General features: G+C 38.2%; 1 protein-coding gene across 2 annotated transcripts; it reads right to left on the bottom strand.

Annotated features, from left to right (window-relative positions):
- Positions 1–3,886: 3,886 nt before the first annotated feature.
- KBTBD8 (kelch repeat and BTB domain containing 8) lies at positions 3,887–16,786 on the bottom strand. Of its 2 annotated transcripts, XM_010362207.1 has the most exons (4): positions 16,718–16,786; positions 15,899–16,109; positions 10,802–11,916; positions 3,887–7,179 (listed from the first exon to the last, which is right to left on the bottom strand). In XM_010362207.1, the coding sequence occupies exons 1-4, from the start codon at positions 16,731–16,733 to the stop codon at positions 6,716–6,718; spliced, it is 1,806 nt and encodes a 601-aa protein (XP_010360509.1). In that variant the 5' UTR covers positions 16,734–16,786; the 3' UTR covers positions 3,887–6,715. The 2 variants fall into 2 exon arrangements, with proteins under 2 accessions (XP_010360509.1, XP_030780704.1); XM_030924844.1 differs by lacking the exon at positions 15,899–16,109 and having other exon boundaries at positions 6,716–7,179; positions 16,718–16,782.
- Positions 16,787–17,411: the final 625 nt, after the last annotated feature.

The raw sequence follows: 17,411 nt of genomic DNA, 5'->3' as shown, positions 1-17,411 counted from the left end.
GGTTTTTAAAAGGGAGACTAACTCTTAGCTTATTTTTTGTGAAATACATTATACGTATAAAAGATGGCACAAGATATTTGTGCATAACTGAAGAATCATTTAATCAAAAATATGTATTAGAAGCTTATTATAGGGGATTCCAGATTTAGCACTGAAAATGTAAAGATCCTGGATATTGTCATTCCTGTCATTCCTAACCTTGGAAAGAAAAGGTACTGAAACTGACAATCAATGACTTTTATTAGATCTATCAGAGAAATTAGGCTGCAGGGCAAATGTTACCCTGGAGTAGAGGTGAATTCAGAGTCACAGCCCAGATCTGCTAACCTTGACCAGAAGTAACCAGAGCCGTAAACTGTAAGAACACTTAAATGGTCATTTTTGATGAATTGCTGAGGATGAACATGGACTCCCATGAAAGTGGAAAACTCCTGGGAACTTCAGTCTTATGGGGCCCCTATGCTTCTGTGGATTTTACCAACAGGCACTCCACCAGGTTCTTATGGCAAAGATCTGACAAAGACCCCCTAGTGGCTCTGACTAGGGGACAGGAAGAGTAATGATCATAAAATACACCCAGAACCTTTTCCATTTTAAAAGCATACTCTCCACAGAAAAACATTTTGGCGGAGCTTGATAAAAGCTGAGGGATGGGCCGGGCGCGGTGGCTCAAGCCTGTAATCCCAGCACTTTGGGAGGCCGAGACGGGCGGATCACGAGGTCAGGAGATCAAGACCATCCTGGCTAACCCGGTGAAACCCCGTCTCTACTAAAAAATACAAAAAACTAGCCGGGCGAGGTGGCGGGCGCCAGCTTGCAGTGAGCTGAGATCCGGCCACTGCACTCAGCCCGGGAGACAGAGCGAGACTCCGTCTCAAAAAAAAAAAAAAAAAAAAAAAAAAAAAAAAAAAAAAAAAAGCTGAGGGATGAGCATTCCTCCCATCCCAAACCTCTCTAACCTTCTCTTCTCACCTAAAGGGAAAAGGATTTAATCAACATGGGTCAGGGCTTCAAACAAATAAAATTGGGAATAGTGCAGTCAGAGAGAGGATGGAGAGGGGAAAAGCAAAAGCTGTACCACTAGAGAAACACCTGTGAAGACAAGACACAGGCCCACTAAACGACTGATATTTAATTAGAAGATACTCACTTTACAAACTTGAAGCAAAACACCCACTAACCTAGATCCAGCAAAATTATCCTTGAAACGAGAAATAAAGACTTTTTCAAACAAAAATCTGAAGGAATTCATGACCTGCAGACCTGTCTTGCAAGCAATGTCCAATAAAAGAAGTTATTTGGACAGAAGGAAATTGAAACAGAACAGAAACTTAGATCTACCTAAATAAACGAATACTGAAGGAATAAGTGAAGATGAAGTAAAATATCTTATGTTTTAAATATCAATTGATCTAAAATATGACATAACAATGTATTGCGTGGTTATAGCATATGGATAACTAAAATGAATGACAGCGATGTCATCAAGGGATCAGAGGGGAGAATTGGGACCTTTGTTGTAAGGTACCTACACTACACATGAAGCACTATAGTGTTATTTAAAGGTGGACTTAGATTAGTTTTGAAATGTATATTGTAAGTCTAATGCAACCACTGAAAAAAATTAAAGTATAATTGAAGTGCTAGGAGGAGATAAAATACAATCCTATAAGATGCTCAGTCAAAACCAGAGAAAGCAGGAAAATAGGTGAAAAAAAGAAACAAAGAAGAAGGGCAACAAAGAGAAAACAATAACCAATATGGTAGATATTAACCCAACTCTATCAGTACTCACTTTAAATGCAATGCTGGTCTAAACATTTTATACCCCTTTTAAGTATAAAAATTAGGATAGGTTAAAAGAAAAGGGATGGAGAAAGATAAATGAAGCAAACACTAATTAAAAGAAAACTTGAGTGGCTATATTAATTTCAAACAGAGAAGACTTCAGAAAAAAGATTATCAGGGATAAAGAGAAGCATTACATAATTACGAAAGGGTATATTCCCCAAGAAGACATGACAAAAATATTTTGTACTAAGAAAATGAAAATACCACATAAAATTTGTGGGATGCTACAAAAGAAATACTTAGAGGGAAATTTATAGCACTGAATGCATATATTAAGAAAAGAAGGCTGGTCACAGTGGCTCATGCCTGTAATCCCAGCACTTCAGAAGACTGAGACAGGCAGAACACTTGAGCCCAGGAGTTTGAGATCAGCTTGGGCAACATGGTGAAACCCCGTATCTACAAAAAAAAAAAGAAAAAAGGAAACAAAAATTAGCTGGTCACAGTGGCATGCGCCTGTAGTCCCAGCTACTCGGGAGGCTGAGGTGGGAGGATCTCTTGAGCCCTGGAGGCGACTGCAGTGAGCCAAGATTGCATCACTGCACTCCGGCCCGGGCAGAGTAAGGACCTATCTCAAAGAAAAAAAGAAAGAAAAGAAAGAGAAAGCTGAGTTATTAATACTTAAAGCAACCAGAAGAAAAAAAAACTATAAAAATTAGAAATCGATGAAACTGAAAACACAAAACAATAAGAGAAAATTCATTAGAACTAAACCTTTTTTTTTTTTTAAAGACCAATAAAATTGATAATCCTTTAGGCTCCAAGACTTTACTGAAAATTCATTTCTTCCTACAAACATTTATTGAGTGCCTACTATGTGCTAGGCATCAATCTAAAGTGCAACAGTGAATTAAAATACATTCCTTGTTGCCTTTGTGGCATGTACATTTCAATGGGGGAGGACACATACGGAAAATAAAGCAGAAAAATAAAGCAGGAGGTATGATGGGGGTAGGGTTGGATGATCTTATCTTACAAAATGTGATCAGAGAAGGCCTCTCCAGTAAGGTGATGTTTTAATAAAAAAGAAAGTGAGTTGTCAAGATCTACCTGGCAAGAGACAGCAAGGGCAAAGTCACTGTGGAGATCTCAGCAGGTTTGAGGAACAGCAAGGTCAGTGTGGCTAAAATAGAGCAAGCCAAATGAATGGCATTGAGGCTGGGACGCATGGATCATGTAAGTATGGAATTTGGCTGTCATATGAAGGGAGATGGGAAGCCATTGGAAGGATCTGAGCAGAAGAGAAGCATGATCTAACTTGTGTTTTAAGACGATCACTGTGACTACTGTGTGGAGAAAAGGTTATGAGGGATCAAGGGTGATAGAAGGAAGACCAGTCAGTGGAAACTGCATTAAGTCAGGTAAGATAGGCTGGCTTAGACTAGGGTGACAGTGGTGCAAATGGTATGTGGTCTGAGTCTAGGTATATTATGAAGGAGGAAGCAACGGGACTTTCTGATGAATTAAACATGAAATGTGTAAGAGATTACATAGTTTGGGTATTTGTCCCCTCCAAATCTCATGTCGAAATGTGATCCCCAATGTTGGAGGTGGGGCCTAGTGGAGGTATTTGGATCATGGGGGTAGATCCTTCATCAATGGCTTGGTGCCCTCCCCATGGTAATGAGCTCAGGTAAGATCTGGTTGTTAAAGAGACAGGGACCTCCCCCAACTCTCTATGGCTCCCTCTTTCCTGCTCCCGCTTCACCCTCCGCCATGAGCTAAAGCCTCCTGAGGCCTCACTCTCAGGTATTCCTTTATGGTAATGCAAAGTGGACCAACACAAAAGAGTCAAACACAACAAGATTTTAGGCCAGAACAAACAGAACAAAGAATTTACCAATATAAGTGAGCTTGCTTTAGAATTTAAGAAAGTATTATATATATTAACTAGTTCATTTTTTACCAGAGAACAGGTATTCGATAGATTAAAATCTCATTCCATTCTATCAGGACATAAGGTGGTTCATGATTTTTTACCAGATTTTAATTCTGCAACACTCACTAGTCAGATATCACTTTGCAACACTGGAAGTTTTCAATCAGAAAAGGTTTTATTATAAGAAACAATGACATCAGGTAAAAATGCAAAAAATTGTGCAATTATGGCAAAATGTTTAAAAATATCTACACATTTGCCCCCACAGGACTACAGTACTTACTACATACCTGAGCACTGAACATTGAATTCCATTTTAAACTGCTTTACATAGGGAATCTGATTCCTTGATGATCACATCCATTTGTTCTCATGACCAATGAAATCAGCTTGATGCTTAAGCATCAACTTTGTAGAACAGAAAACGAAGATGGAAAATAAAGAATACAATTTCTACTTTCCTATAACATAGTTATACCAAGTCCAGTTTTCAATGTGTAAAAAATATATAGGAAAGTGCTACATACATTCTTCAAATGCAAAAACAAAGTTAAAGTGGAACTGGCATATGTTAGACCTACATTTTAATTCTGTAGTACCCATTGTGCCTTTTACTTAAAGTCTTATCACACTATGAAAATGCACCTTAAATATCTAAACATAAACCCACACATGTCACTAATCTAGTTTCCTAGGACCTCTTCTGAATCCATTTTAAAAGTGGCAAAATATCCCAGCTATATAATTTAAACAAATAGTTCTTCATACAAAATTCAATATATATTCTACTCCCATAACAAATCCTAAGCCTTGCTTTTGACACACTTAACTTAGATCGTACCCTCAATATAAATTGTTATAGCCAAAAGATCAACTGTTGTGCCGACAAAGAGAATAAATCTACTGTTGAATTAGCCACAGTATGTCATTCTCTTATATAACATACAGCACATGTAAATTGCTAACTCAATGTTCTATGTCATGTTTTCAAGTAATGCATTTTTCTAAATACACAAGATTGTCAAAAAGCGGCAGGAAATCTTATTCAACAAAGCTTTCAAAAATAAATTACATGAACATCTCTTGCAAAAAAAAAATTGTTTTTTCTCTCTCCTCAGCAATGCAAAACTGTAAAGAATGATTTTTAAAATGCACAGTAATAAGTCCAAAACAGCATGACAATAAAAAACAAAAACAAAACAGTAGAAGATAAAACTGGGGAGGTAAAAATATTGACAAAGTTTATACAGAGATTACAGACATACTATTAACGCCGATAAGAAGAAACCACATATCTAGCTAAGACTAGATTTTAAAATGTTAATTCTAGAAATGCTGTCCATTTTAACTTCTGCTTCAGAAAACATTCCCTACTTGTGGAGGTCTCTGTAAAGCAGTTTGGAAAGTTTCTGAAAAACGAGGTATGTGATGCAAAGAGGCAATGTTTTCAATTTGTTTCACAGTATCACATTACAAGTTGTGCAAAATTTTTAAAATACGAACCATGCCAGTTTGCTTTCAAGTGAATAAAAATATTGTGATTGAGGGCAGAATCTGTCCTATGCTTATACCCTTTATGAATTATGCTAGGCTTAGTAAAATATGTTACTGATCCAATGCCTGCCTTAGGTACACAAATAAGTTGGTTTGTCCTTCATGTTAATATTCCTAACTGATTGTTAGAAATTCATCAGTTAAATACAAAAAGTGCTTTAGTATCTAGAAAGCTATGGTTCTGTTCACTCACTCTTTTCCTTTTCAATCGCCTTCAGCTAGAAGGAGGATTCCAATGTAAAAGTATTCATCACTGTTAAGTGCAAAAATGGAAAAAAAAAAAATGAGGTTTTAATTGTAGTATGAAACTTAAAAGAAATTAAATTAGACCACTGCAGGAATTTTATGTTTCTGGAAAGCAGAATTTTAAAAGTAGGTATAAAACTTCACATTATGCTCTGCGCAGAAGAGAAATAAGTTACCTTTCCTTGTACCAATAATGAATGGACAGGTAGATGGAAGAGAAGGTTGGGCTACAAATGGCCCATGTTAGTGCAAACTGGGTATAATGTTCCTACTATTCTAAGATTGAGTCCAGTTAGATGAATAACTGGTCATATCTTCCTATCACATAAGTAGAGAATCTTGTGAAATCACAAGAGTTCAACAGGTAAAGAACTGTGGCCATGAAATGCACACCAATATGAAAGATAGGCATAGGCTCAGACCATTTAAATCTATCTAGTTACACACATGAATTAAGTTAGACTAGCACCAGCCACCTGTGAATATGAGCACTTTTCCAGATTTTCACAAATGAGACAGTGTTAGCACTTGAAAAAGTTATTGACAGAAAACTGCCACTTTAAAACTTTAGCTTAACTTAAAGTTACATGGGAAATGGAAACAATCAGACTAAAAGCTCTTTCTGAGACTAATTTTTCCTTCAATCTACTCTAATAACAGAACATATTTAAATCTCAGTACACTTGAAAACAGTACACAAAAATAGATACACATAAATATTAAGAATGAGGATCTAAGTTAGTGCTTCTCTGTGTTAGAGAGGTCACAGCTAAAGTCCTAGTGATATTGCCTCAGATTGTTACCCGTATTTAAAATTAAAAGTCACATCAAACGAGTTTAGATGTCTTTACCCAATAATACCCTAAATGCTCTTACAAGAGTGCATAGTTGTCCTGATTCTTCTGGTACCTCAGTTACTATTTATCACAAAATTATAAAATGAAATGATGATTTTATGCCAGGAAAAAAAAATGCTGATAATTGCACTTCGTTGTCTTTTCCTTACTGAAATGAAATGTCACAAGGATGAAGGAAAATCCCTCCCTACCCTGCGATCTTTAAGCATACCCATTTTCCACATATAAAACTCTCTCAGCTTTCTGAAATACTGTCAGCACTCTTTTGTATCAAAGACAAGTTTCCTAAGAATGAGATGCCAGTGATGCACTAAGGCCTGCTACTCATTTAGAGTACTTTCTGAAGACACTGAGGATACAGTTTAGCAACAGCACATTCAAAATGCCGGCCAAGGTCCCAGAGCCGATCTGGGGTCTCATACACTTTCATCCACTGGTCAGCAATGTCATCATATTGGTAAAGGGAATTTTTTCTGCTGGTTCTGAAGACGTGTTCTTCGACAGTCACTTGAGTAGCTCGAACAAATAAATGGAGTTTGTTCTGGAAAAGTACCAGTTTAAGGTATGGATTTATGGACTGATCACATGGAAAGTCTTTCTTACGAGTCCATTTATTTAGCTCAATATCATAGGCTTCTACAGTAAACATACGTTGATGATTTCCACAGGTTCCAGCTATGTAGTAGATAGAGTCCTTGTATACAGCTGCTAAGCCCTGGATTCTAGGCACAGTCATGGGGGTCAAGAATCCCCAGTAGTCTTTTTGAGGCTCATAGAAGAGGAAAAATTCTCCTAAAAAAAGAAAAAGAAAACAAGAATATGTATATTTTTATTTTTGGTTTTTGGTTATATGTTGTAACTACAACCTCTAAAGATTAAAGGGCATAATTTTCTATATATTTCACTTTCTAAAACATTTCCTTTATAATCTCCAGAGATACATTCATATGGGTTATGAAATACCTTAAAACTTTGTCATTCCATGACACAATATAACCGATAATATTATAATCAACCTGAATTGGGAGGTTTGTATTGGGAAGGTATAAGGAATTGCTCGGGTTTGATGGTAGAATTGTTAAGAGCTTGATTCTGGCCAGGCACAGTGGCTCATGCCTGTAATCCCAGCACTTTGGGAGGCTGAGATGGGTGGATCACTTGAGGTGAGGAGTTTGGAGAACAGCCTGGCCAACATGATGAAACCCCACCTTCATTAAAAATACAAAAATTAGCCAGGTGTGGTGGCAGGCACCTGTAATTCCAGCTACTCAAGAGGCTAAGGCAGGAGAATTGCTTGAACCTGGGAGGTGAAGGATGCAGTGAGCCAAGATCACGCCACTGCACTCCAGGCTGGGTGACAATGTGAGACTCCATCTCAAAAAAAAAACAAAAACAAAACTTGATTCTATTTGCTCTATCCAATTTGTGTGTTTATAGAAAATTCATTTCATTCTAACTCTAAAAAAAAGCATTAGTAGTAGTGTTCAGCCAGTAAGACCAAAATGCATACATACAACATCACCATAAATATGCCATGATAAATGTATATGCTATTTCATTAGAAGACAGCAGATGGAATTATACAGATTTATGCTTATGGGTCACTGATGTGCTTACCTGAATGTTGCTATAATGCAAAGACAAATATTCAGCAGGAGAAAACATGCCTTTAATAAGATAGAAAACACATACATGGTTTGTGATGTTGACTCTGAGTCAGTTTCTATTTTGATTTGACAATATAAAAAGTTATGCTGAGTCAGACTGCCAATATGAAAATGTCTGAAAGAATTAAAGTAGTGAGGATTTATAAGAGTTTTGCTAATTATAGCATCTGTATAAAATCTTTGTAATAAAAATCTGAACCCTTTATGAACAGATTAAATGATACTTCAATAGCTACCGATAGTACAACATAAGCTTCTGACTATGCATGTCAGGTTTATTTATGTAAAGAGGCTTTGTTTAGATTAGAAATACCAGATTCTAAATTGAGCTTCCCCTTGAAAACTGTTTTGAACTAGGGTTACTCTTATCTACAAATTCAACTACCTACTTCATAACAGTGATGCTTTGCCTTCAACTGACTTAAAATAGCTTGTTAAGCTCTCAGATTTGCTTGCACATCATCTGCCCTTATTGCCTAACTTGTAACAGGATTCTTGATAAAGAAGGTAGGAAATTTAAACTTTGTAATGTGTGCTACCTCTCTATAAATTTCTTATAGATAAGAAGGTAAAGACGACAAACCAAAGAAGTTGAATTTTAAAATCTAAAGTACTCTTTAATAAGTTAAAGCTAATAATATGCAATTAAGAAATCCTTAGGGCTTCAGAGTCCTCTTAAGTAAAATATAACCTCAAATTAAACGACGTTAATAATTCCAGCCCTGAAATTCTATTAATTCATTGCTAGTTTGCTTTAGTGTTTGCATTAATATACAACCTTCACATTCCAAATAGGAATCTAATTCTACCTCTATCAACTAACAGTTAGGCAGTAAGACCAAAATACACACATACACAGCTTCATCATACTGGATGACATAACCCATCCAACTATACTGGATGGATTATACATCCATTCCTATATTCCATTTTTCCGCAAGACAGCAAACCCAAATCATGCCCTGTGCTTCTATTTCACTAAAATAATGAACCAGAGACTACAACTCCTTCTGAGGAATTAACTTGACACTGAACTTAAACAAATGGGCTCGGACATTACTAGGAAATTTTTAGTTAAATAAAGGATTAGAGCAAGGAACACAATTTTCAAAAGAAAACAATGGTGGGAGGCCAAGGTGGGTGGATCACTGGAGGTCAGGAGTTCAAGACCAGCCTGGTCAACATAGTGAAACCCTGTCTCTACCAAAAATTCAAAAATTAGCTGGGCATGGTGGCGGGTGCCTGAGACTGAGGTGGGAGAATCATGTGAACCCAGGAGGCGGAAGTTGCAGTCAGCCAAGATCATGCCACTGCACAACAGCCTGGGTGTCAGAGTGAGACCCCGTCTCAAAACAAAACAGAAAGAAAGAAATGAAAGAAAAGAAGGGAAGGGGAAGGGGAAAGAAGAAAGAAAGAAAACAATGGGATAACGGCAGTCATGCATCAATTAATGACAGGGACATATTCTGAGAAATGCGTGGTTAAGTGATACTTGTCCTTGTGCAAAGAACTTCATAGAACATACTTACACAAACCTAGATGGGAGCTTACTACACACCTAGGCTACACTGTAGCCTATTGCTCCTAGGCTACAAAACTGTACAGCATGTGACTGTACTGAGTACTCCAGGCAACTAAAACACAATGGGAAGCATTTTTTGCATCTAAACATATCTAAACATGGAACAAGTACAGTAAAAATATGCTATCATAATCTTACAGGACCACCATTGTGTATGTGATCCATCATAGACCAAAACATTACATGGCACATGACTGTATATCTTCATAGAAGCTGCTCCTTTTCCTTAAGTAGTAGTGTGAGAAAAACACCAGTTGAGAGACACATACGAAGAATAAGGATGTTGCTATTATCTACACTGCATTAAACTTTCAAGCAACTAAAATGTGTAAGAAACCAAATAAAAGGAAAATACTAGTTATCACAAGTCAGAGCCTTGAATCAAATGTCTTATTTACTCTGACTCAGTCACTCTACCTCTACTGTATTTTTGCCAAAGTAGTCCTTAACAGTTAAAACAAATAAACAAACAAACAAAAACCACTACATATATCAGACAGTCCCACTTAAAATGGCAAACCAAAAAAAAGTGACATCTCAAAGTTTTCTGGTGAAAACAATTGAAAATGTATTATGAAAGGCAACATAAACAGCAGTGAAGGTGAAACTTAAAGACTATACTTCCGAACTCTTTGTAATTAAGTTTCATAACTTTTGCAATAATAAGGCTTATATAAAACTCTTTGGTAACTAAATAGTATAACTTAATTAATGCTTTGTTCCTTTTTCTCTTTCAAATTAATCCAGTAAATTCCATCAACACCAGTTGCTACAAATCTCAATGTAACTCAAGAGCAAAAACAGCCATGTAACAACCTTGCTATTTATTTCAAGTCCTACAAAGTACTCTGAAATAGTTATCCCAAAATGCCGAACTATTATTTATTAAAGAATGTTTTCAAAAATAGTTATTCTACATGATATCAAGACACAAAATCATTAAAAAGTATAGGATTATTTTAGTAATTTAACAATACCTGCCTTTTTTTAATTCAAGAGTTTATTTTCTTTATGGCTCTTTACAGAACAGACTGTTCCAATAGTTTGATAAGGAAGCTGGAGGTATTCCTCAATTAACAGGAACACAATTGTTTCAGTATAATTAAGTAAACCACCGCTTGATGTGTTACCCTTCCATGAAAAATTGAATCACTTAGGCACCTACCCTGTAAAACATAGATCTTCTCTTTGTACTCCACAGCATTATGAAACTCCATTGCAACTGGCATTGCACAAACAGTCGTCCAGCAATTCTCTCTACTGTCGTAGCACTCAACAGATTTTAGTGAGTTTCTCCCATCACCTTCATAAACACGACCTCCGATTGCATACATTTTACCACAGCAGTAGACAAGTTTGCAGCCTATTCTAGCTCGAAGCAAGGATGGTTTGGATAGCCATCTATTGGTGGAATGATCATACATCCAGAAATCATTTTCTGCCTTATGGTCAATGGAGACCTCACTGCTGCTTGGCCTGTACCCTCCTGCAATGTAAATGTCATTATCTGGTGATACAAGAATCCCAACTTCTCTCAGGTCATTTGGTGGTTTGCATAGTTTAAACACCTTTCCTGTGACTATATCTAGACAAGGCACTGTTTGCTTCTTTCCTGAGTGTTTGTGGGCAGCATCAAAACATATGATCATTTCAGAAGCAGTCATTCCAAGCCTCTGTGTACAGCCATTGGTGTTGGATGGTCCCTTTTCTACACAGCTTTTGGCTACAGCCTGTGCAAACTGAGGTGGAATTTTCTCTATGAAGGTATCTTCCATCAGGGGAAAACGTATGCATTTAGCAAAAATTTCTGGAAGGTGTACTTCTCGTTCATTCTGTTCATGTTCAAACCACCTTATAATGCTTTCATAAACATGCTCTTCTCGGTCTACATTTAAATCATCACTGTCTAATATACTTATCAGCTGGTCTTTTGTCAACTGGAGAAACTCTTGTTCTTTGGTGACACACAGAAACTTTTTACGGATGTATTCTTTTGATCGATCTCCGAGTTCCTGATGACCATAATGATCAGCAAAGATAAAGACCCCAATAGAATTCTGTGGGTCCAAATGACTGATCATATACTGAGCACATTGGTCTTGGATGGAAGGAATCTGGAAGATGCTAGCTGCAGTGAACAAGGCTTGAACATTGGCCTCTGTGAGAATAACTCTGGAGGTGTAGGCATAGTTCAACACTAAATCCATCGATTCAGCTTCAACACCAACTATTCGAACTTCTTTTTGAGTACTTTCTGTAAGGCCGCTAGTGAACATGGATCTAAGAAGGAAAGAGTGGTTAATATTACATGTGTGCTATAAATCAAAATTATTGTGGCAAGATTTTAAAAGTACAAAGTTACCACAAAGATAACCTTTTGAAACTGAGTATTTCCTAAAATAGTCCCTGATATTCTGAATAGGAGTAAAAATTGATAATGTATCAGAAAGACTTAGTCAGGCTAACCTCAAACCAATACTCTCAGGGCTAGCCCACTTTGTGCCAACTATGAAAAAAGGAGAGTACACCTAAGTAAATGCAAATCAAAAGGTGACACACATATTCCAGATCACTTTATTTTCCTGGAAGCCCCTATCCAGAGTTCTGGTCAAGTTGCCTTAGGGACATCAGATCTTAAATTGCGCCATGCCAGTAAGAAAGCTTAAGAATACTGGCCTGGTGTGGTGGCTCACTCCTGTAATCCCAGCACTTCAGGAGGCCGAGATGGGTGGATCACAAGAGGTCAAGACTTCAAAACCTTCCTGGCCAAGGTGATGAAACCCCATCTCTACTAAAATAAAAAATTAGCCGGGCGTGGTAGCACACCCTGTAATCCCAGCTACTCAGGAGGCTGAGGCAGGAGAATCACTTGAACCTGGAAGGCGGAGGTTGCAGTGAGCTGAGTGCCAGCCTGGAAGACAGTGAGACTCCATCTCAAAAAAAAAAAAAAAAAAAAAAAAAAGAATACCTATAAAGGTATCATCATGATACATTAGTATACAAAGAAACAACCTAATAAAACTTTTCATGTCCTGGTGAAAATTACAAGGCAACTTGTATCCAAAATATATCTTTAAAATGTTCATCTTAGAAAAGCACGAAGTTCTTTAAAAGTACATATTCTCCACCTACTCCTTTTTAAAATTTTTATCTTTTGAATGCTTCCTTAACCATTATAAGTAATATAATAATCACTTCACTTACCCTTGGAAATTTTGAGAACATTTGCTTAAAAGGAAATACTTCATTTTCTCAAAGATACTGTATTTTACCTATCTAAATCTAGACATAAATAAAGATTATGGTAGAGTCAATATATAATGCCTCTTTTAAACAGAGCTTAATAGTTAACCGATTATTTGAAGATAATAGTTTTTAAAACCCCAAACTTTTACCTGTGAGACCAAGTTGTTTTTTTCTATTATTAAAATATTGTTGCATTTATGGGATTTTCTTGACTGAAACATTACACAGCCTGGCTCTTTAAGTATTAGTCACTTGCAAACATCATTTGCCTTTCTTTTCCCTCCTTTAAAGTTTCATTCTAGATGATCCAGACCCATCCTATTTAATTTTTGTGATGTTATGAAAAATGAATTGCAAAGATTTCCAGTCACTTAAAAAATATGTCTCAAATTCATGGAATTTATTTTAAAATGCAGTATGAGAAACACTGGAGGTACAAGGATTCAACTTGCCCAGGTTAATCATCTTCGAGTCCTGGTTTTACTTCTACAATGTACATTTTAATTTAGTATCACACAGGCTTTTCTGATGACTAAAAACTAGATGTTCCTATGTATGTGCTGGTTTTCAATTCAGGTGCTGCAAGACTCACCTACACAGCTACCAATTAAAAAGAAAAATAAAGCCCTGTGTTAGGGAGAGATTAACTCCCAAAGGAGGATATACCACATATCCCTTTATCATGGGAACTACTGCTGACTTGAATAGGCTCGTCTTACACACAGGAGTGGTCTGACACTTCGTGAGTTTTCCTCTGCTCTAGAGTAAGTTCTTCATGTAAACGCAATATAAATGAAGCCAGGGCACTTCCTTACACAAAATCCAGAGTAGCGAAAAATTTCTAATGATCATACAAATTTCAATTCTGATGAGTTACTGGTATCATGAAACAGCCATTCCAGATTTCCAGCTATTCTAATTCTTCCACTAGTGATGCAAGATGTAGAAACATTAAGTATGACTTGCTACATCCCACACAGGAAGCAGCGCTGGTACCAAGAAACTTCGGTACAAAAACTTCTAGCAAGAGATCAAATTCTAATCCTTGAGTTTTCTAGCCAAATATCTTTATTTCAATGCACATATCATATCCGCAGAAAATTTCTCAAGTATTTTTTACTCCTTTTTAAAATTAACTTAATAAAATTAAAGAATTTAAGATTTTAAGGATTCAAGAAAATCAGGAATCTATCACAGCATACTTCTTTTAAAGTAAAATTTTTTTCTAGGCCTTCAAAAATGAAACATGAAACTGCAAAGTCAAAATGTCATACTTATGTAAACTTACTAAGTATACTTATTAAGTACAGTGCTTAATAAGTATACTTAATATGTATACATATGTCATACTTATGTATGCTTACTAAGTATTATACTTAATAAGTATTCTATCATTAAATGTCATACATACATTAAATACAACACTTAGTAAGCATACATAAGTATGACATTTAAATGATAGAATCCAGATTATTAAATTTCAGTAAGATATAGACATTTTTACTTTGCATTTTTTTTTGTTTTGTTGGCTTTTTTTTACTATTCAAATGCAATATACAATAAAAATGTTTTAAAGGAAACTTTAAAAAGGACCTAGTGTACCCACTCTTGTTCCTTAAGAGTCATATGGCGACCAAGAAGCCTGGCTCTGGAATCAAATGTAGCCTCTGCCATTTACTTGTTGGATAGATGATTTAGGCAGGTTATTAAAACGTAATCTCACGGAGCCTCAGCTTCTTCATAAATAAAATGGAACAACAACTATGCAGAGATAGGATTATAAAGATGATATAAGGCAATACATGACCTAACCACATCTAATAATCTAGGTAAGTGAATCTCACCAGAAGTTTCCATTACCAGGCCAAACTTCATACCTTCTGCATATGTGAAGTTGTTTTTTGTTTGTTTGTTTTCCAGCTCACTGTCTTGCGATGATTAATACTTAGTAGTCCAATGACCTACCCTAGGCAAGTCTAAATGGTTACATCAGAAGCATCAGACTGAAGTGACTATATTTAACCCAGTATTCTGAGAAAGAGGAACCAGAAACTACTGTTGGAACATTATACAGTTATGTGCCCTATAAACGTTAAGCACCTTCAAAAGGAAAAATCACATTCAGAGTGTGGTTGATAACTTGACTATTATTTATGCACCACTTGTGAATACTGAAAGGCTTAAAGTGAGCATTAGACACAAAAGAAGTTAAATCCACGCAGAAAGTTGCCTTTTCCACTAATCTTAAAGTAGGAAGTTATTTTTCAGACCCAAGTTTTTAAGTTTTACTTTTAAAAGTTTTATAGTAAACAATAGAAGTAAAAATAAAAACTTCGTTTAACGTACTTCTAGAAATCTTGGAAATTATTAATTTGGGGCCTTAGGCACATAGAAACTATATTCATTCTTGCTTTGACCCCCATAGCATTTAAACGATCTACTGAGTGGTAATTTGTTTTTGAAGGAACATGCTACATGTTTTAAACTCTTTTATAAAAGAGTCCCATGCACTAAAGAAACATGCATTATGGATAACTTTTTGAAAGAAATTCTAGGTCAGCACTGTCCAATAAAATTGCCAATGATGAAAATGCTGTATCTCTGTGCTGCCCAATATGGCAGCCAGTAGCTACAGGTGACCACCAAGCACTCAAAAAGTGTTTAGCGTACCTGGGAACTAAATGTTTTATTTTATTTAATTTATAATTTAAGTTTAAACAACCACACATGGCTACTGGCTGCCATACTGACCAGCACAAGTCTAGATTTTCTGGTCATTTACCTCAAACATACACACACAGGCCCACTAACTTAAAAACCAATCACCCGAAATCTAGAAGAATCCCTCAAGTCAAAAGAAGGTCTTAATAAGAGAGGACCTGTTTTCTAGTCTCAAGAAACAAAGTCATTGGTTTCATTTCATTATCGCAACTCAATATAAACATCAAGTGGACAATACTGAGGGGGAAAGGGAGCTTGGTGCAGATACCAACAGAAGTTCCTACCATCATCATACCTGAAGTAAGGGCTGATTGCAGCAAGAACGTTTCTATGACAGGAAAATGTTTTCCCGTGATCCACTTCCACTACAATGTCTGTCAACTGTCCTTCATCGTACATTGTTTTGAGTTGCTTAAGAATACTGCAAGCATGGAAGGGGTCCATGGCATCGCTGGCTGGGTCTGAAGATGGAATCCCATTCGGTGTTGGGGAAGACTTACTTAAATCTAGGAGGAGAAAAATCGTACAACCACAAGAAGTGCCGAGCCAGTTACGGCGTCGCGGGATTTTTTTGTTTGTGTGTCTGCTTGCTAGGCTTTTCCCCCCTACAAATATATACAAATGTCTGTGGATATATGCACGACCTCGTGGGACCGCGAGTTTAGGATCTGGGAGACAGAGGGCGGAGCGCGATCGGCGGAACAAGTTCAAAGGCCACCCTGCTCCTGCGGAGCCCGGCGAGCCCGGCACCCGTGCTCGCGGAGGGAACGCGCTCGCAGCCCAGGCGAGGCGTCTGCGCGGACTCCGCCGAGAGCCGAGGGCAGAGTCTCACGAGGGAAGCTCGACCAACGGCGGCCGCCGGTGCCCCCACAAGCCGCCTCCCGCTGCCTCCTGAGGCGCAGCGCCGGCGGGTACCCAGCCTCCCCATCCCAGTCCCGCCGGACCGCCCACCGCCCTCCGCACCATTCATCCTCCCTCCCCTCATTCCCCTCCACCGACTCATCCTTCCCTCTAGCTCCGCACCGCTACGTCCTCATCCCACTGCCTGTGGCCGGCCCCGGTCCACCTTCCCCCTCACCTCCCTCCACGCCGCCCTGGCCACCACACGACCCACCTGCCGACGCGGCCATTTCTCGATGGGGCCCCGGCTCCAGCTATTTAAAAAGGAAATGTCATTTCGCTTCTCTAGCTCCCGGGTTCCGGCTCTTCTAAGCTTCCCCTGGCCAATGGGGTGTCCTATGCATCTGGCTCCGCCCCTAGCCCCCGAATTCCTGGCGCTGATTGGCCGCGACGCGAGCACATGCGTGTCGGGAAATGTAGTTTAGTTGCCCCGGCTCCCGCGTGGTCTGGGTCGGGCGGAGGCCCAAGCCGGGAATTCCTATTGGCTGATTCGGGCGGAGGTGGAGAGCAGAGAGCTGGCCAGCCTGTGGCCGTCGAGCGCGCAGTGCCTGCCGGGAGAGGTAGTCTTCTGGCGGAGGAGACCTGTCATTCTGAGGGGCTGGGGTAGGGAAAGCTCTTCAAGTGCGAATTTCCCCATTTTAGGCCTCTCTCCTGGCCCCCGGCACATTTTTTTTTACCTTTTTCTTCTTCCGTAAACTTCCTGCCAGTGACTATCTTCCGGTATGAAATCAAGCTCTGCGTGAGAGCTGTAAAACCAGAAAAATTTGGAAATGGACAGGAGGGCTGTTGTCCAAAAATGCAAAGGAAATCTGACGTCCCACCCTGAAGAAAAATATCAGAAGGCCCAAAAGCAAGGCGTCTCTAATGAGTCACCTATGACACCCAATTGAAATAGCATCGCCTTGGCC

This window comes from Rhinopithecus roxellana, chromosome 1 (genome assembly GCF_007565055.1).
Source record: "Rhinopithecus roxellana isolate Shanxi Qingling chromosome 1, ASM756505v1, whole genome shotgun sequence".
Classification (NCBI taxonomy): Eukaryota; Metazoa; Chordata; class Mammalia; order Primates; family Cercopithecidae; genus Rhinopithecus; species Rhinopithecus roxellana.
This window is presented reverse-complemented; position numbering and strand designations above follow the sequence as displayed.

Excerpts from the sequence above, each read along its gene's own strand:
- KBTBD8 (XM_010362207.1), bottom strand. Across the intron at positions 11,917-15,898 it reads GCAATCAGCCCTTACTTCAG|ATCCATGTTCACTAGCGGCC; the intron begins GTATGATGATGG and ends TTTCCTTCTTAG. Across the intron at positions 7,180-10,801 it reads GAAGATCTATGTTTTACAGG|GAGAATTTTTCCTCTTCTAT; the intron begins GTAGGTGCCTAA and ends TTCTTTTTTTAG.